The 27797-nt window shown below is 37.4% G+C and overlaps 1 protein-coding gene across 2 annotated transcripts; it reads right to left on the bottom strand.

Annotated features, from left to right (window-relative positions):
* RLIM (ring finger protein, LIM domain interacting) lies at positions 1-27334 on the bottom strand. 2 transcript variants are annotated; one of them, XM_039224371.1, is made up of 5 exons: positions 27134-27334; positions 25269-25332; positions 10156-10348; positions 8594-8677; positions 1-7062 (listed from the first exon to the last, which is right to left on the bottom strand). In XM_039224371.1, the coding sequence occupies exons 3-5, from the start codon at positions 10322-10324 to the stop codon at positions 5444-5446; spliced, it is 1872 nt and encodes a 623-aa protein (XP_039080302.1). In that variant the 5' UTR covers positions 10325-10348; positions 25269-25332; positions 27134-27334; the 3' UTR covers positions 1-5443. The 2 variants fall into 2 exon arrangements, with proteins under 2 accessions (XP_039080302.1, XP_039080301.1); XM_039224370.1 differs by lacking the exon at positions 25269-25332.
* Between the last annotated feature and the right edge of the window lie 463 nt (positions 27335-27797).

Raw genomic sequence — 27797 nt, 5'->3', positions numbered from 1 at the left:
AATGATCACTTCATGCATTTTATTGATAGTCTATATTTTAAATCTGCAGTATGACATCTTACATAGGGAAAAAGCTTCTTCCTAAAAGATAACTATTAATAATCAAACCAGCTTTAATATGACTGACCTTTCAAGGTCTTGTTTTGCATTAAACAAGTTAATTTTTAGCAGGTGTAAAGCACTGTACAAAAAAAAAAAAAAAAAAAAAAAGGAAACTGGGTACATTCTCAAAATTTAATACAGGGCTTCCCAACCAGGAGTCTTCTGGATAGATATTGGAGAAGGGTGTTATGTTCAGATTTAAATTGAAAGAAAATGTGAAAATCAGATAAAGCAAGCCAACCAAATTCACTTCACTTTGTGCTCCTTTCTGCTTTTTTTCAAAGTCTCTCCCAGAGGTCAGGAAGCCCTGGTATAACAATCACTTTAGTCTTTACAGAACATACATTTATGTGCTTCATGTTCAAAGACATAAAGGCAGCTTTTACTATTCCCCCTCCAAATCCCTTCAGGTTCTTTTGGCTTCAGAAAGCTTTCTAAGATTGCTGCCCAGTTAGTTCTTTATATATGAATCCAAGTAAACATCTATACCAAAGCAGCTCTTCATGGGAGAAGATAAAACAGGCACAGATACATAACCAGGCCAACTGCGTACCTACTCAACCTGATACCTGATCACATGGCCCTATATTTTTAAAAGCAGCACCAGGGACAAATGGAGCTAACAAAAGGTAAAATACAAACATCTGACAGTTCAAACATACAAATTAACCAGTTAAAAGAATGTTAGCAGAGGGCCACTAAACAGAGTTTAAGGCTGGGCAGCTGGTTCAACCATATGTTGGTATTGTAATAAATCTGCAAGATGAAGAACTGAGAGGAACCCTGAAATTACTAGGCACAGTGGTATGGTGGGGTTCACTTTCATTGCATGTATTTAAGGTATTGTTCAATCCAAGTGACTATAAAGCAGCTTGTGGGTCTTTAGCAGTAAACAAATCTTAATCAAAACCAAATATTTCACTATAATTATATATGACAGTGTTGGAGAGTGTGTTCATTTGCTTCAAATTTTAACTAAAACACCTATATAGACATGTAAATCATCATGAAACTGATAGAAACTGTTGTTATCCCTTGAGAGTTCCAACACTTGAGTACCAGCTCTATCATATGCTGTAATTTTAAGTACAAAATGAAGTTATTAAAGCAAGTGAGATCACTCACCTGTTGGGAATATTGCAGTATTTATAAATGTTCCAGTTAAGAACTCAATTTCAAGATGCCAAAATTTTTAAAGGGCAAGTACTTAACTCGTACCTGTTTCTTAGTTGCTGATTAAAAATACAATTTAAAAATATGTGAAACACTTGTTCCTCAAACCTTGCACTTTTAACTTTCCAAATGTTATTTCTGTTGACTTACACCTTCAAGTGTTTTTCAAAAGTGTACAATTTACCAGTTAAATCAGTGAATTACCACACTGTTATTGATTAAACATAATGAAGAATTATACTAAAGGGGAAAAAATGCCTGACACTTTCATATGTGCCTTATCCATCTCTTGCATCACTAAGATACAGAATACTTTAGAAAGTAACAATCAGCATAGTCTCATAAGACAATAAAAGAAAAAAAGTGCCCTGCAAATATGGCTTCTATGTACTTAATATTGACCATACATTTGATAGGGAAGCCAGTAAAACTTAAAAGCTCAAGGCAGATTACAAATATCTTTTCTTCACAAAAGAACAAAGGAGAATAAAAAGGGGTGGAGGGGAATATCCTCCGTTTTTAAAAGGAAAGTACCAACAACTACCACAAGGTGCCACTGTATTCTAGCAAGCTGTAAAAATGGCCTTTTAAGAAAGGCATTTTGCAACATTAACCTCCCTATTGCATGGGTATTTTGGGAAATGACTGAAAGTCATGACTGTTGCCTGACCCACTTCACGTCATAGACACTTGGGAAGCAGGTGGTTAAATAAAAAAGCATATTAAGTGATAACCCTTCATAAATACAATTTGAGACACTGACACTAGGAGAGAAGACTTGGCACAGAAAGGACATGTTTTCCCAAAGGAAAAAAAAATATTTGAGGTAACACTTATAGCTAAGCAGTTTCCTAAAGTTTGGAAAAACTCAATGATCATGTTTATAGAGATTGTGTGTGTACACGTACACACAAACACACACACACACACACACACACACACACAGTCACTCACTCCTGGTACTAAACTTTTTTTGTTAACTGTACAATTGATTAATTCCTATACTCCCAACACTAATGTGAACACTTCTCTCAATCCCCACCTCCATTAACCATTAACACCACTGAGGTATAACTAATATGTTCTTTTTAGAGCAAATATTCCAAATTAACAACACGATTCATCTTCTAGTGTTGCTATAGATAAAGTCTGCACACTTCAAAACCTAACTTGATCAATTTTGTTTTTAGTACTAATAAATCTCAACCTTGTCAGCTGCTTGGAGTTAAAACAACATAACACCTCAACCGCTTCATACCAGTAAGTCAATTTTTAAAAATATCTGAAATACTCAAGGAAACTCAGTTTTTAATATTTTCCCTATGCTCTGAACAATGTTATTTCCCAACATTGTTTTTTCTTGTTCCTATGAAGTTCATGAAGTTCAAACTAGGTCTTCAACACAGAACCTTTATGTAATAAAGAAAAAGTGCAAAGATTACATTGAAATGTAAAGTCTTTAGCAAGAAAATGCTCCCTCAAGAGAATAGGTGTTTTGGATGCTGGTGGGGAAAAAAGGCTCTTATTCTCCATTGTACATCTGACACCTACAAATGACCTTGTCTTCCAAAGGTCCACAACACTAAGTATAGTCATGGACCTTGTAAAAAAAAAAAAAAAGTAGCAAATTCCACTAAAATATTTGTATCCATTCTACACAATCCAATGGAAATTAATGAGTGCTATTGAAAAAGGTGTCCACATGCACATGTCCAATATGTGCATTCTACTGAAGGCTAAAAACTTAAAATCCTATTTCCAGTGTTTATGAATAGCTTCAATATCTACATTCACAACCAGCATTCTGCATGAGTTACCTCTTACTTTAATACTTCACAAATGAGTAATACATCTTGGAAGGTTAGGGAGGTACCTGTTGTCAATAACTTTCTTTTATGCTTAGAATATGCTGCAGTTGTTTTTAAACTATATAAAAGAAACACCCTTATAATGGGACATTTCAAACCAAGAGGAAAATGGGTTTGTTTTTAGCCAATTAGGACTATCCTGCAGATCTGAAAACCGTAGATTACACCCTTAGGAAAAGAGACAAGGAGGCTCACAAATATAAAGGAATCCTGACTTTTACATGGACAATTTTTTTAAAAAGATAAAATGTATTACATAAGCGCCATAAACAGTGAAATCTGCTTATATTAAAAAAAATAAGTGAAGCTTTGTTTGGACATTATTTCCTTGCAAGAGCAGTACATATCCTTAGTAAACAACTACCATATTTACAAGTTAATTTCCTTGATACTTAGGTAGGATGGAAAGCCAGAGGAAAATATAAAAGAATGAGCTTTGAAATAACCTTTACAGCTAAGCTGAAAACAGTTAAGGTAGCCAGATAATTCCTGAAGCAGACTTGTTTATTTTGTAGAGTATCTGACTATGCATGGGTAGTTTTCACTTTGAAGACCAAAGATGTGTTCAATTCCTCTTTGGGTCCACTATCTTTTTCCAGATAAACAAACAAGTACTCCCTAGTCAGACTAATCCTAACCCTCTCGACCCTCTCGCCTTGGCCTCAAAAGATTAGAGATATTCGGCAAGAGTACTGGGATTTTTCTTATTACTAAGGAAAACAACACAGAAATACATGTGCCAATTGATTGTGAGTTAGCAGCCTCATCTTCAAATATGGGCAGCAAAATGAAAAATTTGAATTTCAAATAACCAAACTTTCAACAAAGGAAAAAACTCCCTTAATTTTCAATTAGTCTTTAAATGTGGTATGTTAAAGTGTGTGTTAGATAGTAATGAAAAGTGTGGCCCGGCACCTTAAATAACAAATCTCAAAAATAATGCAAATTGGAGACTTTCCTATTAGTACACACTTCTGTAGCAACTTCAATTCTTATGATAAACGTGGTTTATAGTCTCTTTCCTCCACCTTTTTTTCTTTTCTTTTTTTTTTTTTTTTTTTGAGGAGCAGACTTGTAGAAACATCAGTGTAACTTGTGCTAGGTGGTAGTGGTTTGTTTTCTTTAAACCAAAACTCTACCAAAAATTTAAATCTATTTCATCTGCTCAATTAGAAAACTGTGTCAAGATCTCTCCATGTGAAACCAGTTCACATTTGTAAGGTTACTGTCTTCATAAAAATCTTAAATTCCTCAGACCAGTCTTCTTTACTCCTCTTGTCATTTCCTGCCTAAATCCAGGTTAAAGTACAAAATTTCCATTGGTATCTTCAACACAGTTCAGCTCTACACTCCATCCTTTCCTCTGCATGTCACAGTAGCTGTTCACATACATTAAATACTATAGATATGTTCTGCTCTTGACATCTACACACTTACAAAAGCAGCTTTGTACTTTGTTTGGTGTGTGTGTGTGTGTTTTGTTTTTTTTTACTATGTTGGCTCACAAAAAGCAGTTTTTTTCATTTCTAAGCATGGTACTTTACAATTTTGAATGCATTAATACAACGGTGCATTGGAAAAGTACTGAGCCTCTACAAAATAGCTTTACATTTTTAAACAAATGAATGTGATTTTTTTTCACTTACACAAGCATAGGCTTTTTTTTTTAATATTTCCACAAGATAAATATCTCAATTAAACTATAAGCTCACTCTACAGTGTGCCACAGTGATGGGCTTAGGAGACAGTTATACACTTAGAAGATCCTAACCTTAGTGTTATTTACACTGACGTCCAATATCACCTCATCTGAAAGGTGAACAAATGACATTCAGCATGTAGCTGAATTTGTGCCAACTAATAACTGGGAATGGCATAGCTTTAAGCAATCACTTATGAAACATGTACTGTAACTTAGTCTAAACTGGGAATTTCCTTTGCCCCTCTCTTCTATGGTGTGGTAAACATTAAAGATCAACAAGAAATGGAAAAAGAGCCATTGCTAAGGCAGATCTTTTAAGATAACAAAGGAGAAACTGATAAACGTAGATGATGAATCTTCAGTGATAGCAATCACTGGTACTGAAATCAGATTTTTATGTCCTAAAACATTGCTTTTAAATATTTCCTTTTATTCTGGAACAGAAACTGGAAAAAGGACAATGCTGCATTCAGAAAGCAATGACTCAATTCAGGTTGCTACTTTACATTTAAGCACCACTCAAAAAGTGGGCATAAAGCAAGTGATTCCTGTTTGCCCATCACTATACCAGCTACATAGCTGAGAGTTCAGGCCTTAATTACACAACACTTTCTCTGTTACCAGACGCTAAGACTGCTCTGCGACAAATAGGACAAGTAGAATTCTCAGATAACCAGCGATCGATGCAGTGGACATGGTACTCATGGGAACAAGGTAGTTTACGAAGTTTGTTGCCTTCTGTATATTCTGTAATGCAAACACTACATGTTTTTAATGCATCGTTTTCACCAAAACTTCTCATTGCCAAGTTGTCAATCTGTTCTTTGGTGAGTCCTCTAGGTTGGTCATCATCATCCTCATTTAAGAGGAAAAACTGAGCCAGACTAAGGAAGGGCAAAGAGCCACTTTCATCAAATGTTACAGGGGCTCTGTGTCGACCCTCTCGCCTGGCACCTGATGAGCCTGATGATGAGCTTCCTTCATTACTGCCTTCAAACACCTCTGAGCTAGTCTCTGAACTTTCACCACTGGAACTGGAACTAGGACTGGAACTAGAACTGGAACTGGAACTGGAACTGGAACTGGAACTGGAACTGGAACCAGAACTGCTACTACCACCAGAACCCCCTCTTCCATTCCGTGACTCTGCTCTTTCCACATTTCGACTCGAGACTGATCCACTAGGCTCTGAATCACTATCACTATACATAAAGTAGCTTAACTCACCAAAACCTGTCATTATCTGCCTTAACATGGTCTGAATTGCAACAGATGTAGTCTCACTCAAGCCAGTATTTAAGATTCTACGAATCGGAATTCTGATGGTACTAACATAGGTTCTCACACCTGCCCGTTCGGAACGTGAAAACGTACGCCTAAAACCTCCTCGTTCACTTTCATAAGTGACGGTGTTGTTTGGTGTCTGAGACCTTGACCGAGTTCTGCTAGCTATGCTATCTCTCTGCCGATACTCTCCAGGACGAACTCTTCTTACTTGAAGATCAAGGACTATGGTTGGAGGTCTCTGTCCTGATCCTGTAGATTCACCATTGCTGGTTGTATCTGAAGAACCTGCTCCTTGTGAGGCATTTCTGGTTCCTGAAGCTGCAAAAAGACCTCTACTTAGCAAGTCAGGTCCACTTATTTGCTGTCTCAATGTCACATGGTGCCGGGTTCTAGAACTTCCCTCAGTCTCATTTACCAAAGGATGCTCAAAAGTCTGAGATGAGATACTATGATGAGATCTTCGCGGAATTTCACTCATTGGATGCAGAGGTGACCTACTTCGTTCAGCTCTTGCTCGGGTTCTCCGATGGTCTGGGCTCCTGCTTCTTGCCCTTCTCTGACCTCTGGTAGGTGCGACTTCTCCCATTAATGCTTCAGTTGAATTTCGTTCTGATCTGGAAGGCCTTGCAGATGTTGATTCAGATCGTGGATTTTCCACTTGCCTTTGGCTGTTGTTCTCTGTATTTTCTCCACCAGAACGTCTTGCAGATGGTTCATTTTCATTCTCTGGATTTTGGCTCCCGTTATTACGGTTAACATTGATCTCTAAACTGAATCTGAAATCGCCACTGTTTGGATTAGTCCGGCTCACTGCTCTCCAAGATTGGTTTCCTCTTTGCCCACTTCTTGTTGTATTTCCAGTTTGTCTGACAGAGTTGAGCCAGTCTATTATAGAGTCACCGTTAGACACATCATCTGAAGAGTCTCCACCTGTTTTTAAAAAAGGGAGGGGAGAGGGAGAAAAAGGAACTACTAAAATTAGGACAATCATATAATAGTGCTCTGAAATTCTGTGTTAGAAAAAAAGAACAAAGATTCCCAACAGATGTCACATTTACAGATTTTTGTAAGCTATACTGGGTACATTTGCAAGGTAAAGACAAGAATGTTTCTAATCCATTTCAAAAGAGCAAGCTAATCCTAGAGAAATTTAGAGAATGGTTTTTTAAACGGGATCTCTAGGAAGTCTTATTTTCAATACTTCACGTATAGAGCTGAGCATACCACTGTGGACTGTCAGAAGACAACATTTTTTCAGTCCACTGTCAAAATGATAATGCAATCAAACAAGACAAATGCCAGTTAAGGTACAGGGCTAATACTTTAGTTCAAAGTACATTTTTGTCAAATTGTCATTAGTTTACAATATTTCTTCTAAGATCTTGACTTAAATGCTGTTGATACTAGAGGTCTTTTAAAACACAAGACTACTGTAGCCACTACAAAAATTGGTTTATTAATTTAAAAGTATTGGGGGGGGCACCTGTGTGGCTCAGTCAGTTAAGGGTCTGACTTCGGCTCAGGTTATGATCTCACGGTTCGTGTGTTCAAGCCCCACGTCAGGCTCTGTGCTGACCGCTAGCTCAGAGGCTGGAGCCAGCTTCAGATTCTGTCTCCCTCTCTCTCTGACCCTCCCCTGCTCATGCTGTCTCTGTCTCTCAGAAATAAATAAGACATTAAAATAAAAAAAAAAGTATTGGGTGCTTCTTCATATTACCAAGATATTAAATTAACATGAAACTGGAGATCAGAACAAATGAACAGTCTGAACCTAGCACTGTACATATAATGGCATACCCAAGAATCAAACTGTTATCATAGCCTCTTATGTTAGATAGCCAAATTCCCTACAGTCCTACTTAAAACATAAAAGCAGGATTTCTCAACACTGTCACTTTTTCCATTTTGAGCCAGATAATTCTTTGTTCTGGGGGCTGTGCTGTTGTAAATTTTAGGATGTCAGGATGTTTAGCAGCATCCCTGGTCTCCACCCCCTAGCTATTACTAGCAAAGCCCCAGCTGTGACAAACCAAAAAATGTCTCCAGATATTGCCAATGTCCCCTAGGGGGGTGGGGTGGGGTGGGAATTATAACCTGTTGAGAACTATCAGGTTAGAGAATACAGTCATTTCTTTCTCCTGGTGGAGAACTCACATGTTTATAAGAAAGAAATAATTCAGTAAGAAGGAAGAAATTTCAATGGAGGTGAAAAATCAAAAATATCACACTTAAATAAGCCATTTCTCCCTATGTCTCAATTAATACAAACAACCCAAAGGTGAAGCAGAAAAAAAAACATGTTGACATTCTCACCAAGTATCAAGAAAATGCCAGTTATCCTTTTATTAACAATTACTTAGCACTAAATTAATGTGTGCCATTTCTGGGTACTCTCTGGCTGACATTTACTGAAGTTTCTAATCTATTTCATCCTCTACCCACCCTCCAAAGCAAAATATACCTCTATTTTCATCTGAGTTTTGTGGTGGTGGGCCCTCTTTAATTTGTTGTAGTCTTCTCAGCAACTCTTCCTCGGTACTTTCACCTGAAAATAGTTTAAAAATGTTTGCCAAATTACAAAAACTGAGATGAAAACCAAGGAGTAGGAACCTGGGTATGGAAGCATGACATTACAACTTAAACAAGTTTCTTTCCAGTTTACTAAATGCTTTGGCATAGAACAGCTCATTCTTTAAAACTGTTTTTAAAGATCTTTAAACTGTTTAAATGTTCATTATCTGCATTTTAAAACTAGGAAACCGAGGGGCGCCTGAGTGGCTCAGTCAGCTGAGCGTCCGACTTCAGGTCAGGTCATGATCTCGCAGTTCATGAGTTCAAGTCCCGCGTCAGGCTCTGCGCTGACAGCTGACAGCTCAGGGCCTGGAGCCTGCTTCAGATTGTGTCTCCCTCTCTCTTAGTCTGCCCTCCCCCACTCACACTCTGTCTTCCAAATAAATAAACATTAATTTTTTTTAATTAAGAAAATAAATAAATAAAACAAGGAAACTGAGACTAAGTGAGAGACTGATGTATCTATAAATGGCAGGGACAGAATATTCCTTCTCAGAAGAGTCAGGCTAACACCTTACCTTTTAAAATTTAAACAACAACTCAAAGGTTAGTAGAAAAACAGAGGGGCGCCTGGGTGGCTCAGTCGGTTAAGCGTCCGACTTTCGCTTGGGTCATGATCTCGCGGTTCGTGGGTTCGAGCCCCACGTCGGGCTCTGTGCTGACTGCCAGCTCAGAGCCTGGAGCCTGTTTCAGAGTCTGTGCCTCCCTCTCTCTCTGACCCTCCCCTGTTCACGCTGTCTCTCTCTATCCTAGAAATTAAAAAAAAAAAAAAAAAAAGAGTCCGACTTTAGCTCAGGTCATGATCTCGTAGTTCGTGAGTTCGAGCCCCGCATTGGGCTTTCTGCTGACAGCTTGGAGCCTGGAGCCTGCTTCGGATTCTGTGTCTCCCTCTCTCTCTGCCCCTCCCCTGCTTGTGCTCTCTCTCTCAAAAATAAAAACATTAAAAAAATTTAAAAACTAGAAATGAGGAGGACTGGAGATAATGAATTTTGTTTAGGATCAAATGGGACCTAAGTGGGAAAAAGAGAATAACCAAACACAAAGTTCTGAATTAACAATTTTACCTAAAGCCGTCTTTGGAGGATTATGATTAGACTATAATCTGGGAATCAGAGATGACAAAAAAGGAAGTCTGTCCTAGGAACTAACATTCCCATTAGCTCTTCCACACTCAGATTTATATCTTGTAAGTTAAATAAAGCTAACTAAAACCAAAAATATTGTTCAATTCCAGTCTTTTCAGCTTGCTACAAATTCGTAATATAATTGACAATTAAAAGATGTGATAGTAGATAATTCCAAATATAAGTTAACAGAATCAGGTAATAAGTACAGTAGTAAATATCATTCTGTATCCCCTGTATTAAAATCATACTTTATAATGGCTGTAGAAACAGATTTTTAAAACAAGTTATTTTTTTAAAAGACCAGAAATCTTCATACATCGCATACCTGGGGTGCCTAGCAAATTGTTATCCCTCATAAGTCTATAATCTTCTTCACTCAGGTTATTTACAAATTGATAGAAAGCTTCTTCCCGATCCAATCGGTCCATTTGACTTCTGCGCTGTGCTGCAGACTGATCACCACTTCCTTTATCGTTAGAATCTGAGCTTTCCATCTTGATGAACAAGTGGAAAATTATCTAAAAGGAGAAAGGAGATCAATCTTGAAAACAAAAGTTACCATGTGCTCTGCAGAACACTTAATTATGTGAAAATCCAGAATGCAGGTCAAGATGTGAATTTTCAGACATCATATGAATAAAATTTCATCAAGGAAAAACTCCCAAAAAGTACTGTTATACTAGGAAAAAAGTAAGTCAGGAGTAAGCAAACTATGAAAATCAGCCCTGGTGCCTAGGTTTTTTCCTGAGATCAAAGAGTAAATTTTTTTTTTTTTTACATTTGTGTTCATCAAGTTTTGTTGGAATACAGTCTTTTACATTCATTTACATATTGTTTGTGGCTGCTTTTGTGCTATAATGGCAGAGCCAAGTACAGATGAGAGACCGGATGTGGCACTCTCTCATCACTTTGCATTGGTGATGATCTGTACATTATAAATTGCAGTGATGTAACCTGACAGCATTTCAAGTGCCATACATATCACCACAACTGTAACATTTCAAAAAATTACCAGTGCATACTCATCATGTCAAATGAAGTAAAAGTGCACTTTGAATGTCACCCTTAAAGGCATAGTGGAGTATGGATTATTTGTTGTGAGATGGAAAAGACTGATTTTATTATGCAATGGCACTATTTAACTGTGCCAAAATAAAATACACGGTCATACTATCAGACTAAGCATCCATCATGATATTCTCAATTCACAGAAAAGCTAGTCCAGAAAATTAGAAAATTTAAAAAAGCTATCTCATCACAAAATATTTTCTCACAAGAATAAAAAATGAGTCTTCAACCAAAATAAGTTTCCAAGTGGCTTGTTAGCGAAAGCAAAAAAAGCTGTTTATAATAGTGAGTTAATTAAACTGTGCTTCATTGCAGAAGCTAAAGAAATGTGTCCAGAGAAAATAAACCTGTTTAAGATGACTAGCATTTTATTTTTTTAATATTTATTTTTAAGAGAGAGACCTAGTGTGAGTAGGGGAGGGGCAGAGAGAGAGGGAGACACATAATCCGAAGCAGGGTACAGGCTATAAGCTGTCAACACAGAGCCCGACGTGGGGCTCATTCACGGAACATGACATCATGGCCTGAGCCAAAGTTGGTCATTTAACCTACTGAGGCACCCAGGCATCCCAAGATGATTAGCTTTTTGGTAAGAGTAGCTGCTCAAAAATTCAAGAATATTGGAATATGTCACAATCAATAAAAATGAAACAGCAAATGATTCTGAGTGATTTTTCTTGGCTCTTGAGGAGTTGACAAATGCAACTGATACTATTCAGTTGTTTATTCAAGGAGTCAAGTGTTGATTACTCAACAAGTTTGAAGTAACTACAGAAGTAACCTCTATGAATAGTCTGCATGGAGCAACTACAGGTGATGCTATTTTTTTAAAGTTTATTTTATTTGAAAGAGAGAGAGAGCATGTGCACAATCAGGGGAGGGGCCGAAAGGAGAGACAGAATCCCAAGCAGGGTTCACACCATCAAGGCATAGCCCGATGCAGGGCTCAAACTCATTAACCCATGAGATTATGACCTGAGCCATGCCAAGAGTCCAAGTCTTAACCGACTGTGCCACCTTGGTGCCCTAACTATTTCCAAAACGTTGAGAAAACACTAATTGAGCACAGCTTGAAGTGAAATCTGCTAAGATGTGTTACAATGGAAATGGTGGTAAATACATGTGTAGAGCAACCAAAGACAAGTTGGACAAATTTATAAAGCTTGTGAAAATGTAAGGTGTTTTAAGTCTATGGTTCTTCATTATATTATTCATCAGCAGGTGGTTTGTAGAAACTATGTGAATCTAACATATTACTGAACCAGTGTTGTTACCAGTGAACTTCATTATTGTGGATTTAACCATCAACAATTCTCTGAATTTTTGTCATAAATAGAAGCTGAATATCCTAACTTGCTCTACTCCTTGTTAATTTGATGGCTCAGCCTTGGTAAAGTTTTAGTGTGATTCGCTGTATTCAAGTCCAAGACTGAATTTTTTTCTGAATGAGAAGAACCACCTTCAATCGCTATTACCAAACAATGAATGGCTTGAGAAATTAAGCTTTTGTTGTAGACTTCCTAATATTTCTTAATGAATTCAACCTAAAATTACAAGCCAGAACAGCGCTTATATGCAAAACTTACACTGTAGTAAGATAATTTCAACAACAACTAACACAGGAATCACAATGTCAAGTGCACTTCTTACACTATCAAAGAAACAACAGTTCCATTCTGCTACAAATTTGTAACATATTTCTTTTCTGAGCACAGATTACAGTTCTGGAAGCATTTTTTTGGACCTCATTGGAGCTTCCACCTAACTTCCAACTAAAAGTGAAATTCTGCCGTGTAATGATATGCTGAAAGGTAAATATCAAATGAATTCTATAAATGCCTTCACTACGGTATAAATATGCTTCATTAAAATTACATGCTTGTGGACTGATTAGATAGCAATATAGGCAGGCATATCATGTTTTACTGAACTTCACAGATACTGTGTTGTTGTTGTTGTTGTTGTTTTTTTAAATAAACTAAAAGGTTTGTTTGTGGCAGTCCTGTGTGGAGCAAGTCTACTGCTTGCTATTTGTATTGTAAAAATACAAGCTATTTTTTTTTCTAGCAGCATTACTCAGTTCATGTCTCTGTCTCACATTTTGGTGATTCTTGAGATATTTCAAAATTTTCATTATTACATTTGTTATGGTAGATGATCTGTGATCTTTGATGTTTTAATTGTTTTGAGGTGCCATGCACCATACCTATGTAAGATGGCAAACTAAATGGATAAACGTGTGTTCTGACTGCTCCACTAACCACCTATTCCCCATCTCTCCCCCTTTCCCTGGGACACAATATTGAAATTAGGCCAATTAATTAAACCCTACAGTGGCCTCTAAGTACACAAATGAAAGGAAGAATCACACATCTCTCACTTTAAATCAAAAGCTAGAAATGATTAAGCTTAGTGAGAAAGGTATGTCAAAAGCCACGACAAGGCAAAAGCCTAGGCCCCTTGTGCCAAACAGCCAAGTTCTGGATGCAAAGGAAAAGTTCTTGAAGGAAATTAAAAGTGCTATTCCAGTGAATGTGTGACTGATAAGAAAGTTTAACAGCCTTAATGCTAGTAAGGAGAAAGTTATAGTGGTCTGGATAGATCAAACCAGCTGCAACATTCCCTCAAGACAAAGCCTAATCAAGACCAAGGCCCTAACACTTTTTAATTCTATGAAGGCTGAGAGAGGTAAGGAAGCTGCCAGAGAAATGTTTGAAAGGTAGTTCATGAGGTTTAACGAAAGAAGTCATCTTCCTAACATAAAACTGCAAGGTGAAGCAGCAAGTGCTGATGTGGAAGCTGCAGCAGTATCAAGGAGGCAAGACCCTCTCTACCAGCAAAAAGATTACGACTCACTGAAAAGCTCAGATGATGGTTAGCATTTTTAAGCAATAAAGCCTATTGAAATTAACGTATGCACATCATTTTTTAGACAAAATGCTATTTATTGCACACTTAACAGACTACAGTGTAAATATAACCTTTATATGCACTGGAAAACAAAAAATTCATTTGACTAGGTTTACTGTGATATTTGCTTTGTTATGTTAGTCTGGAATTGAACCTAAAGTATCTCCTAGGTTTTCTTGTACCTGTGTGTGTGGAAAGACATTTTCAAATATTAACTAAGGAAAATCTCATTTCAAGTCAGTAACACTAGCTGAACATCTGCAAGTAATTTTGAGATGTTTAGCCCCAATTAAGCAAAATGTCCCTTCAAAAAGAATGCCACTCTTCTCATTATCAGACCTATATTACAAAACACTACTCCATTATTATTATATTTCGAGTTTTACCAAGAAAAATTCTGTGGAAATTTGGGCTTCTCTTTTTATATAAATAACTATAAAATATGCTCAATTTTGCTTTTTGATCAAAGCCAAAACACACATTGCTACCTGTTTTTTCTACCACTTTCAATTAACTACTCTAATGAAAAACAACAGTAATAAGCAATCTAAAATAAGACTCCAAACAAAAAAGTCATCCTCCTTTTTTCTTCCAACACCAGACAGACCTTAAATTCGCACTGAAAATATAGAAGTTAATTCCACGAAAATATGAAAATCTGACTTGTAGAAGAGTTAATCTATATCACTACTAAGATTTAATCCCAAGAAAAACACATGAAATCTCTGGATGTTCATAATTCAATACTAAAGAGACAAATAGAGGCGGCAGGGTGGCTCAGTCAGTTAAGCGTCAGACTTCGGCTCAGGTCATGACCTTGCGGTTCGTGGGTTCGAGCCCCTCATCAGGATCTGTGCTGACAGCTAGCTCAACCTGGAGCCTGCTTCAGATTCTGTATCTCCCTTTGTCTCTGACCCTCTGCTGCTCGCTCTGTCTCTCAAAAATAAATAAAAATTTTTAAAAATTAAAAAAAAATAGAGAAAAATAAAAAAAAACTCTCTTTCAGATAATAATAAAGAAGCTTCTCTACCTGTCTGGTTTTTATAATTTTAAACTTTAAGATTGCTTATATATATAACAGCTTAAAGTTATATAGGCCAGGCAATGGAAAAAAAAAACAAACAACAACAAACAGAAGGAAGCCAAAAGTTTCCATATGTAGCAAAGGAATGCAATTTGGTATTGGTAACAGTAAGCAGCTAACTTAAAAAAAAATACAGGACAGCACAAAGGAAAAAGAAACTTGAGCCATAACTCTTCAAACCAAAGAAAACTACCGGTGACATTTGTTAATGTTCTTAAGCACCTAATATTTTGAATGTTAACATGAAAGTTAGGACAAAGCCCACTTGTAAAGGATCAGTAAATAGTTCTAAAAATAATTTATAATAAATTACAACTCAGTAGGGTTGAAAGGCTTTTAAAACATAAATCTTCAAAGACAAAATGTCTGATAAGTTCTGACATTTGAAGGCTATGAACCAAAGATAATAGAAAACTCACATACCAAGAGCTGTTATAAGAATGTCACAAAGTCTTAAGAACTGCATCAGGGAGGTTAAAGACCATATGGAACAGAAACTTGCAAAAATATGGAAGATTTTTAAAATGACTTTGAAAAACGGAATCTCAAACAAGAAAGGGATCTTGTATTGAATGGGTGGGAGAGTTGGTATATTAACAAAGGACGGAAGGTAGAGGCACTGAACTTCTGTTTTGTTCCTATTTTCTTCAACAAGGAGAACCACCTTCCAACCATAAGTAGTGGAAAAACAACTTCTCAGAGAATCAAGAGTCCAAACTGCAAAACTTCTAACGATAATCTCTGAGTAATCACAAAGAACAGGAGAGATGTTAAAAACACTACATTTAGAAATGATCTAAATTTCAAATAAAGTGAAGCCTATAAACTGTAGCACAGCAAAATCTGACAATGAACCTAGAGGGAAATTCTGCAATAGACTATCAGATATATTGCAAAACAGAGAAGAAAAATAGGTTTACCAGCAGTGGGGTTCACTGCCAAATTAACCTTATTTGCTTTACATAGGGATGGTTCCCAACCTTGGCTTGCACATTAGAATCACCTGGGAAGGTTTCTCTGGGGTTGGCCAGATAGCAGTATTTTAAAAAATTCCACAGGTAATTCTACCAAACAGTTAGGGCTGAGAACCTCTTTAATAGGAATGTCAGAATTACACTGCTGACTAGTCTGGCTTGATTTCTGTACAGAGTCTGAGGAGGTTTTATATCCTTATTTATCATCATGGAGAAATGTAAGCTAGATCAGCGCTTCTTAAACTTCAGTATACAAACAGATCACCCAGAAATCCTGTTAAAATACAGATTCTGATTCAGTGGTTTGGGGGTGGGGCCTGGGAATCTGCATTTTAAATAAGCCTCCAAGTGCTGCTGCTGCTGATCCTAGAATCACAGTCTGAGTAGCAAAGAGCTTGATGACAACAGTATAACAGATTCAGAGCTGTCAAATGCCACACTCAAAGGTTACAGAGCAATACAGACCTGCAAAGAATCCTGTCTTTAGCATTTAAAAAAGAACCACGTCAAAGACATGCTAACCAAATCTAAGCAATTCAGAGTTGGGAATCAGTAATGGAGATGTATGTATATGATAAGTAATATTTTGAATTCTCAGTCACTTGTGAGGATGAGCTGACATCAACATAAGTGATGGTAAATGTGCTACCCTGAAAACTTTATGAAGGAGTATCAAACTAAAATAATCCGTATGAAGAGTACAGAATAGGGAAGAAACCTACTCATGTGAAAAGAACAGTTCACATGAAGAAGGACCTCAAGTTTTTAAGCTAACAAAAAGCTCAATAAAAGGCCTGTTTGACCTGGCTAAGAAACCTAATACAGTCTCATACTGCTTTCATAGGCCACAGTGTTCAAATAAAAGTGGTAACAGACCCACAGCAATCTGTTGGTCAGATCTAGAGTGACCAAGACAAGGCAGCGAACACCATAAAGGAAATGGCTGAATTACCTGGAGAAGTCTAGCATGAAGACAAAACTAAAAGCGGGCTTGATTCACATTTTCAAATACTTAGAGTCAAAACATGAAAGGGAGCAGAACTACAGAATCAAATTAGGGCAAACAGTTGAAGAAATATGGGAGCAGAGATTTCTTTCTTTTGATACAATGGTCTAACAATTAAACTGTTCTAAAGTGGAGACACAACCAGCCTCTTAAAGCAAGCAAACTACCCATTCTCTCAAAATATTCAAGCAGAGGCTGGATATTAAGAGGAAACTGCTTACTCGGTAGGAGTTTGAACAGACTGACTTCAAAAGACCCTTTGGACTAACATGTCATTATGGATGGGGAAGTCTCTTAGTTTTCTATTCTGGGCCTAGGGTCCTATTCAGCTACGTAGTCCACTGCCACGATTTTTTATAACACTTTGGTAAGACCAATCCACTTAAGGTGCTCCATCCCTGCCCTTCAACACACCTTGTACTTTACTACCTTCACACTCCCACTAACCCTATTCCCTCAGACACTTCTTAGTCTCTCCCCATTTCACTCACCTTTTAAGGTTCAGTGAAATCTTACCTCATAAGAAACTATTACTATCTCAGCTAGAAATTTTTTCATACATCGCTGCACACAGTGTTTGTGTCACTGGAGTGGCACTTCATGCCTTACATGTTCTTTTGTATTTTTGAAATATTCTTAGTTATCTTACTTACCCAACATAACCAAAATATCATTTCAACACATTATCACTACAAAAAATTCATGAGATGTTTTATATTCTTTGTTGTTAATATCAAGTGTTTGAAATCTGGTATTCTGCATTCACAGCACATCTCAAGCTGGATACTAAATTTTCAATGGTTAAATTAAAATGCAGTCCTACCAAAACAACAAAGTTGTGTTTAATGAGAAAATATTTTACAATGCTACAGTTTTAATTTAACTTAGTTACAATTAGAGAAAATTAAAAGTTCAGTTACACAGTTACACCAGTGACATTTCGAGTGTCAGGTAGCCACATGTGCTTAGTGGCTACCACACTGGACAGTGCAATCTGAAAGAATTTGCTTGTAAGGTAGAGAAATCCCACATAAGCAAAGAATTTCAAGGTATTCCCAATATATTGTTCGTGGTCTACACACCCACTATTTATACATCCTCTTTATGGTTTTCTAAAATAAAACAGCAATTTTAATATTCTACCAATACACATGGAATAGAGAATTCTTTCCTATGCTCACCATCTTCAAGATTTCATTCTTAACCTTTTAGAATTTCTATCATTTCCTACATGGAAACTAGAGACAAAACATTATACCTCTATTCAAAACCCTACTGACACTGTGATTTTAGGGACTGCTGAATTCTAAACAGTTCTTGCCCGGTGAGCTTAGAGGTTAGTTTATTCCACACAAGAATTTTTATCTTGGTTTAATTTTATCTTTAAGTTCAATTTTAATAATGGGACACACTCACAAAGCAACACATGATCATCCAAATTACTCTTACTTCCATAATCACATCCTGTTCTCTTCCCACCTCTCATACATACATCAGAGAAAATCAAGGAAAGTAATTTCTCCACATGACATCCTTGCAACACACTTATTTTTATTTCAAAACTGTAACCAAACCAGCAAGGCTTCATTTAACAGAACACCCAAAGTTTTTGCTAAGGTATAGGTTTCCACTGAAGAAATAGTTTGTTTCCTGTAGTTGATTAAGAGGACAGGGAGAGAAAAATCTAACTTCATTCCCTACTTTTGCCTCCTTTCTGACTTACTAGGCATTTCCCCTAGGCTGAGCATAGGGGTGAAGAGGTTTCAGCACTGAGAAGACCCCTCTACCCTTTAGGGACATTTAATGGGTGAGTTATGACTGTTAACCTGCAGAGTTCCCCTGGACTAGAGGCAATTACATTTTGGAGAAAAATGGAAATCCTGAACATAAGCAATGCTCTCAAATGCCCTGTAAAATAATCTTACACACTTACACACACACCCTTGAGCCTGGTCTTATTTTAAACAGTCCCTTTGTAACCCAAGTGGCATAAAGTGAAAAAATATAGTAAATCTAAATCACAAGTTCAGAACCTGGTAGTAGATGTAACATCACCACTGGTAAGTGAAAATGAACATTTTAATGGTTACAGCACACCAAAGATTCCAGACACCACAATTCAAATGATCAAATACAGATCTCTCTCCAATTTGGTGTGAAACTTTAATTAAGAATTATGTTGCCAAAATGAGTCTCTAGATTCTACACTATGGTGAACACCATGGTACACTTCCATTTTAACTAGTAAGAGGAAAGAAGAATCCTCCCACACTCCTGGGCTCCTTCTATCAGCATAAAAGAGAGAATCTTAAATCTATTTTGTTATCTTACTCTCAGTTACAGTATTTATGTGCATAAGTCAGGAATTTTGGACTAAGTATATGATTAGCATCAGCCACTTTTACACTTAATATTTCTATGAAAAGTTTACCAATAAAACAATTTAAGAGAATATGTAATTGTTAAATCACTTAGGTCTTTCCCTTATTATAAGCAATACCCACCACCATGTACTGACACAGCCCTTTCACTTCTATTTCATTTAATCCTCACAAGAATCCTATGAAGTAGCAATAATCACCTTTATTTTACAGATAACAAGCATAGAGTGAGAAAGTGATTTACCAAATGCCATGTGGAAAAGTGGAAGGAGCCAGTAATTAAATCCAGGTCTCCTAATTCCAAACCAGTCAAGTTTTCACTACATCAACTGAATCCCAATAATATTGCAAAACTATACACTTTAAAACACCTTCCTTCAGGGGCGCCTGGGTGGCTCAGTCAGTTAAGTGTCTGACTTCGGCTCAGGTCATGATCTCACGGTTTGTGGGTTCGAGTCCTGCGTCAGGCTCCATGCTGACAGCTAGCTAGCTCAGAGCCTGGAGCCTCTTTCGGATTCTGTGTCTCCCTCTCTCTATGACCCTCCCCTGCTCACGCTGTCTCTCTCTCTCAGGGTTTAAAAAAAAAAAAAAAACTTTAAAATTTTTTAAAAAAAATAAAAAAATACATAACAAAACACATTCCTTCAGTCCCAACAGGCATGCCTAAAGTATTCAGCCTCACTGTGAGCTTTTTATACCATGTTCACTCTTGGTATGAAAACCTGCAAAGCAACAAAGCACCTTTTATAAGCAGTATGAACCAAGTAGGACTTATTTCTAAATAAGTCAACATTTAGTATTTTTGTTTTAAAAACAAAAAAAAAGCATATTTTATTAACCTTATTTCTTTCAGAGTATTGTGTGCCAATATATCGAAATCCATTCCTGGAAATAAGCAGCCAAATTAGAAATTTTGCCTAGTCATTTAAAACACTACTCGTTTGGTCAATTAATGTTTGACTGTATCAGGTAAATTCAATTCCAGGAAGGAATAGCTAGCAAGAAAACCAAAACTGAGGTTTATTCTGTAATTAGGGAATTTAAGACATTTTATTCACCTTGAGAATTTTAAAGCACTTAGTGATCTCCATTTCTTGTATATTAATACAAGTAGTGCAGATCACTATCTTTCTGACCACTGTTAAGTTTTTCATTTGATTATCCTAATCTCTGTTCTTCAATCTTTAAAAAATGTAATTTTGTTATGTTAGGGCAAAAAGTAACTTAAAACATACTGTTTGTATGAATGAGTCACTCCTGGTACTAAGTACACACGTTATACTCAACAGACATACTGCATCAGAATACCCAATGAAGGGGACTTAAGGCACCAAAAATATACTGTTAAACAAAAGATTTTACAAAACTGAATTCTGAAATTCAAATGCTTGTGTGAATATCAATTTAAAAACAAGCCACATCTATTAATCTGGAAGATGTAATCTCTTCTTAAAAACAAAAAGGTACAGTGGGAGGGAGTAATCAAAGTATCCTTATATCAACTAACTACCAGAGCATCTTGAGCATTTTCATCTTTTGTGTTCATATAAGCTCCAGACTCAATAGTGTTCTATGAGAATATGCCAATTAAAAAAAATCATAGTAACAACATAAAAATGTGTCATACTGAAAAAGAACAAGTATCATTCTGTTGGCAACAGAGCTTCATTAAGAACCTCAGAGAATAAATGAAAATTAATGATATGGAATCCTTGTCAATAAATAGTTCAATAATACCATCACCAAAATAAAAAATACTTAATGCAGTTTTTTTTTTAAAGTCAAATCACAAAGAACCACTGAATTTGAGGTCAGGATATAAAGTACTATTGTATATATAGTCACCAAAAGTGTTGGGAATTCTACATATACAGAATGTTTAATTAAAGTTTTATAGCATTTGTAACAGACAAAAGACAATTAACAATCAGACAGCTTTTTTATTCTATCAGTGGAAGGGTGGAATTCAGTTCTGTGAAAAGGAGAAAGTAGGAGATAGTGGGTTCTAGTTTGGGCTACAATATTAACCAGCTATGTAAATTCGGCCAATTCACTTAAATTCTTGTGCCTCAGGATCTTCATCAATATTAAGGGCACTGGATTAAAACCATCCATAAGGTACCTTCTAGTACTGTGAATCTGTGACTATGAATAAAACATAACCCAGGCAACATGGATGGACCTTGAGGGTGTTATGCTGAGCGAAATAAGTCAGGCAGAGAAGGACAAATACCATATGTTTGCACGTATAGGAGGATTAGGAGGAACTTGACGGAGGAACAAGGGGGAGAAGAAGGGCGGAAATGGTGGGGGAAAGGGAGAGAGGCAAACCATGAGAGACTCTTGAATGCTGACAAAAACTGAGGACTGATGGATGTGGGGGGGGAGGGGGGGATGGGCATGGAGGAGGGCACTTTGGGGATGAGCACTGAGTGTTATGTAGAAACTAATTTGACAATAAACTATTTGTAAAAAAAAAAAAAAAAAAACATAACCCAGGTCACATTACAGTAGTAAGTCAAAAAAATAAAGCTTAAGAAACAACATGAGTAACCAGGCTATCAGCCTAAAACACTGTGCTTTTCTCCCTACCATTTCACTCAGGCACTCTATCTCCTTTTTGTGACTATCTTACCTTTTTCAACAGAAATATAAAGCACTCCTCTTTTAAAAAATGACAGGACTGATGCTTCACTGCCTTTACCAAATGCATGATACCTGTTATCATCCACACAATTTGTTGATTATTTCCAACACTGGCCTATCAGAGGATGCTACCAAGGTCTCTACCACTGTTGATACTATTATATCAGTATAAGATTATAAAATACTATCTGCATGGCAATGTTACTTTAGCCTCATTTATATTCTTCTAGCTTTATCACTTGAAAAGGACAGTAGAAAGAAAAAGGATTCAGAAGTGTCCCTAAATCTCTTGGCAAGAAGTCTACTGACATGCAGCTCCCAAATAGTTCTATTACAACCCTCTAAAACAGTTAAATTGAAAGAGTATTAACAAGAACATCAACAAATCAGAGGACTGAGATCAAACCAAATGCTGCCAGTTCACAGGAACAAGTTAGTTAAAAAAAATAAACCATTATGATGACATTTCTATTCACTCAAGTACTTTAGATAGTAAATTAATCTTCAATTACCCATTCCACATTTTTATTGAGCTATGTCACTAAATTAGAATTTCATCTTATCCACGCAAACTCAATTCCGCCTTCTCATTATCCCCAACAAGTCAAAAAATGACTCAGAAACTCAAAATGTGCATGTTCTTAAAAAATGTAATGTAAAATCATTGATTACTGACAATTTTGGTGTTAATTGATAACTATCTTTAAGAACTACCTTTAAGATACTATTTTTTTTTAATTTATTTCTAGGAGAGAGACTGAGACAGCATGAGCAGGGGAGGGTCAGAGAGAGAGGGAGTCCCAGACTGAAACAGGCTCCAGGCTCTGAGCTGGCAGTCAGCACAGAGCCCGACGCGGGGCTTGAACCCACGAACAGCGAGATCATGACCTAAGCGAAAGTCGGACGCTTAACCGACTAAGCCACCCAGGTGCCCCATTTAAGATACTATCTTTAAGAACATGAGTTTTCCATCTAACTTTTTAAAAGGTGAAGCAAGTTTTTAAAATTAAAATCCTTTGACCAAAAAAGAAAATATTATGTACACAAATGACTGAGGAAAACAATTTTTGTGTTATAAAACCAAACATGCTGAAAAATGTTCTTCCTGAACAAGTGTTCTGCAATAGAAACAATGACCATAGTGACCATATATCCCCAGTTTATCCAGAAAAGTAGCAATCTATACCTCTTATCCCATAGTAATTATTAATATGGACTTCTTTCACTTTCAAAACTGTTCCAGCTTGGATAAATTAATATAGTCAGTCACCTTAGATGTAACTGATACTAATGGGAACTTTGGCCGATAAGAAAATGAAAACTGTAATTAAGAGTTAATAACTTCTTTCTCCCTACAGCTTTTAATTAAGTGGAAACTGAGAGGAAAGAGACTATTTTTCATTAATAAAGTTAAAAACATTAGACACAAATATCTCCCCCCCCATAAAGTATCATGTTCATCACCATGCAAATGTTACAATGGCAGCCCAACCTCAAGTCATGAAATCATTGCAAAAGGTGCACAAATCGATATACACACCACAAACTGTCTATAGGTATTTATCTCACACATATGTAGGCACTAATGCAATTAAAATCTTGGGTCAGAAAATCTACAACAAAAAGATTAACTATATATTTCAGAAAGAAAACAAGTTCATAAATACATTCCTGAACTGTTCAAAATTACCAATATTTTCATATTTTAAAAAAATCTCAATTGATGACAGGAAAAAATAAACTTTGATTATCTAGGAAATTTCCATTTTCAAGGTTGGGAAAAAATAATGAAGGAGAAAATAGACACAAGCATTATTGCCTTCTTACACTGGTTATCAAAATGCAAGGGATTATATAAACTGATATTTTTTTGAAGTCAATGGGCCATAAGGTTTTGGAAATCTTTGTGTTATACAGAGGTGTTAAGGAAGTAAACTTACAGAAGAACAACATGTCCTACACAGTGGCCCAAAATTCTAGCACCTCATTGGTCTGGATTTGAGAGAGGACTTTTCGCTTTCTAATTTGTTATCCGCCCTATAGTAAATCAAGGGACAAGAGGCTGGTGAGTGATTTGCTCTATTTCACAATCTACTCGGTCTATGGAAAAAGTAATATATACATTATAATTCCAAAGATGTAGATGTCCCATTTGATCTACTGTATTAAGGCCTCATAACATCTTCACTAACCTGAAAGAATATATCCAACCAGCCTAACATTTCTAGGTATCATTTTATTAAGCTATTTCTTAAAACAATTTCTGATTTTAAATTGTTTTCAAATTATATCACAAGCAATGATAGCTGAAACAGGAACCAGGACATAAAAAAGGGGAGGAGGTAATTGGTAAAAGTCTCACCTGCTTCACAAAGCAGATTCCCTTTAAGTGGGAATAAAAGTTTTTAATACGACATAACCTATAGATTTCTTTCATTAAAACCTTTCATTTTCTTTCCATCTCCAATCTAATTAGAGAGCAATCAAGTCTATAGGCATAAAAGTTTAGTGACTTCAGGTTCAGAGAGACCTGGGTTAAAATGGGGTCTGCACCATTTATTAGCTATTTAATTGAGGAGGAATTGCTTAACCTCTTTTGAATCTCGATTACCTCTGTAAAATAGTTAATATCCTCATGAGGCTTTACTATGAGGATTACAAAGTCATGCATGTAAAAGCACAGTACACAGCACAGGACACAGCACATAAGCATTCAATACAAATCAGTTATGAATTTAGGCTAACTCCATCCCAGTTTCCCTAAGGCAATCCAGGACTGCACCTGTTGTCCAGGAATAATTATTAATAATGTCCCTTTTGCTCTTAAAAGCAACCTGGCTAAGGCAATAAATTACGTAGTTACCTTAACAATGATGATAATAAAAGGAGTTAATATCAGAGTATCATATATCAATTATGACTTTTTGGATCTTGAAGGAAAAAAAAGTTGAACACCAAACCAAAAAATGTAAGATCATATTCCTGTAAGATACGCAACTGATTTTTCATTTAGTTATTCAATGAACATTGAAACACTATTCATTTAGATCCATCCCATTCCAACAATGATTTAAAGCAGCAAATTTCTACTTTGTTCTTTCTGTTCTATACAGGTATTGGTAAACTTCAGACATTACTTTAAAGGAAGAAAATTCACAGACAACATACTAGTGAGCTCTAGCTACTCAGACACACTACCCTTTGAATTCTCAATGAAAAACACCCATTTCCATCATGAGGAATGCCCAGCACCAATAAACATATATCAAATGAGCCCATCCAATTACAGGGCCTGCAAAACAGAATAAATATTTTTAAACATGCATTCTACACATAAATCAGCAGGAGACGCAACAAAAAATAAATTACCTGACTGTTATGACATAGTATTGTAATACAATAAACTGGATTTTAGTTTTCTTCACTCTCTGCTCTAGAAAAAAAAAGAATCCATTATTCTTCCTTTCATAAGATAGACATTTTCTTTGAAATAGACACATCCTAAAAAAACACATCCTATATATTTTAAGTTACACACCCCATAACCCAACCTAATTTAGTATTACTATTAGGACATTTGGGGAGATTGAGAAGGTCAGAGGAAACCAGTAATCTTGTGTTAGATTTCACTTAAAGGCTGAAAGTCAATCTAACTTTTAATATAAGCTTGCTTAAAATAGGCCTTTCCTGATGAGACCAGTAATATTTTCAGATTCTGATGGTTACTTTCAAGTACTTATTTGCACATTACAGAAGGAATGGCAGGAACTAAAGTATGAAAGATCATCAGGACATTTAGGCTAAAAAATTAAATATTTTTCAGTGTAACAGTCTCCTAAAATCAGTTTAAAAAGTATTTGGATTGGTCTTCCTGGGTACTTTATTTTTATAATTTAGAAAACTGATTTTGGCGGGGGGGGGGGGCTGTAATTGTGCTGTCTGGTCTCAAGTCATCCAGGACGGACATGATGTACTTGATGGGGTGATAGGAGTAATTTTGTCTTTAATCACGAAGAATCAAGTAAATGATTCTAGTAGTAGAAACGACTAGTATTATTTCATCCTCCCTTCAATCATCCTAAGCGACTGCGGTTAATTCTGATTCAGGAAACGCGGGCTCCTTATTTGCAGCAAAAAAATTACTGTGGGACCTTGCAAATGGTGGATGACAACCTGATATAAATGCTTCCTCTTGCCCCCAAACGAAAAGAATGACCTAAATAACAAGATTGCTAGGCCTCAGATTACCGGACTAACCTGTGGAATAAGTATGGGGAAACTGTCTAGGGAAGGAACGTGGCTGTCTCCTCCATCTTGAAATTAATCAGCATAAGGGAAAAAGGGACTGAGTATTCAGGAAGCAGAAGCCCAACCGGTTAATACTAGTTACTAAAGCTATGGCGTACGTGGCAGGTACCGCCCGCAGAAGCCGAGACCCTTAGGCTTTTCTTTTTGAGGGGGGAGGGGTTGGGTTGTTGCCGGACTGAACGGAAATTAAGTTGAAAAATCATTTGGCCCAATTCCCACCCTTACCCAGGGAAAAACAACAAACAAGCAACGGCTTTTCCCTGCCTTTTCGGGGGATCCTTGCAGTGATATCTGGCAAAGGATATGCCAGGGTTAGTCGAGTAAGGGAGTAAACCAGTTGCCCCAGATCCTCAGGAAGATGTCATCCTGGCCCCAGGGGGCGCCTAATTGATAGTGCCCAGCAGAAGAGCTCAAAATGGGATTTTGCAAATCCTGGGAAATCTAAAGGCCCAAGAGTTCCCAGCATCTGACTTGGAGCAGCCTGTTTTTTTCCCCCTTTTCCCAAGCCCGCCATATAAAAGAGGGGTAGGGAGGCGAGGGGCGCCTCCAGAGAACCAAAGAGAAAAAACCCTAAGACGATCAAAGATTCTCACGCCGGAGGCCAACACTCAAAAATCGCCTCCCCCAAATTCTTAAGACTGTGGAGGGCCCTGGCTTTAGCTTGCACCGCCACGAAGAGGAAGTACTACCCACCTCCTTCCCCTTCTTCAAGAGACTGTGACTATACACCCAACTAAAATGGCAGCGGCGACTACGCCACGGAGCCCCCCGCAGCAATCAGCGCCTGGGGTCCGGAGGCGGCGCTGAGCGTCCGCCACTACACGACACACAGGCCATTTTGAGAGACCAGGCAGCCGGCCGCAGCTCCGCTGTCTTCCTCTCGCGCTCCATCCATTTCTCAAGAGGTTTCCCAAGGCTTCACTTACTCGGTTATAGTGTCGGGTCCGACTCTATCGGTTCGGCTGCCGCCGCCGTCGCCGTCGCCACCGCCGAGGCTCCTGCGCGCCTCCCCTGCCGCTGCTCTCAAGCCCGCCTCCGATGAGTCGCTGGTTGAGACCCGCCTCTAGCCCAGCGCCTGCTCGGAGACGTTGCTCAGGCAGCCATTATCTTCCCCATTGTTACCAAGCAGCGACAGGAAACGACTGCCCACAACAGGAAGTGATGATGCCGCGTTCCGGTCCCGCAGCCGTACTCCCAGCCTATTAGCCAATCCCAGGCGATTCCTCGAAAAAGCTCGGCGGGAGGAAGAAGAGGGCAGCCGACTACGCGGCAAGGCGGTCCGCGGTCTGGAAAAGGAGAGCTGCTGTGACGCCCACCATGTGACAGGCCCCACCCTCCTCCGCCATTTTGAATTGTGGCGAGAAATTCGCGTTCTGAGAACTGTGGGAACCTTTGCTTTCCCGTTCTGAAAACTGAAGAACGTCACCCTCTGACCGCTTGAAGCCTTATTCAGAGAGCGAGAAATGCGGTATTAGTCCAACCTGACGTCAATTCACACAATTAGTCCAGACTAGTTTATACAGCATCTTACCTTTTATTCAGCATATATTGAGTGCCAACTGTATATGAAGCATTGTTGTCGATGTAGGG

This window comes from Hyaena hyaena, unplaced genomic scaffold, assembly GCF_003009895.1.
Source record: "Hyaena hyaena isolate Hyena2069 unplaced genomic scaffold, ASM300989v1 scaffold_1640, whole genome shotgun sequence".
In the NCBI taxonomy this organism is placed as follows: domain Eukaryota; kingdom Metazoa; phylum Chordata; class Mammalia; order Carnivora; family Hyaenidae; genus Hyaena; species Hyaena hyaena.
Note: the sequence above shows the minus strand (reverse complement) of the source record. Positions and strands in the feature narration are given on the sequence as shown.

Bases quoted from the DNA above. Each gene is read 5' to 3' on its own strand.
- RLIM (XM_039224371.1), bottom strand. From the start codon at position 10,324: ATGGAAAGCTCAGATTCTAACGATAAAGGAAGTGGTGATCAGTCTGCA. The intron at 8,678-10,155 runs GTATGCGATGTA...AACTATTTTCAG, and splicing joins CAATTTGCTAGGCACCCCAG to GTGAAAGTACCGAGGAAGAG. The intron at 7,063-8,593 runs GTATATTTTGCT...TTTTAAAAACAG, and splicing joins AAACTCAGATGAAAATAGAG to GTGGAGACTCTTCAGATGAT.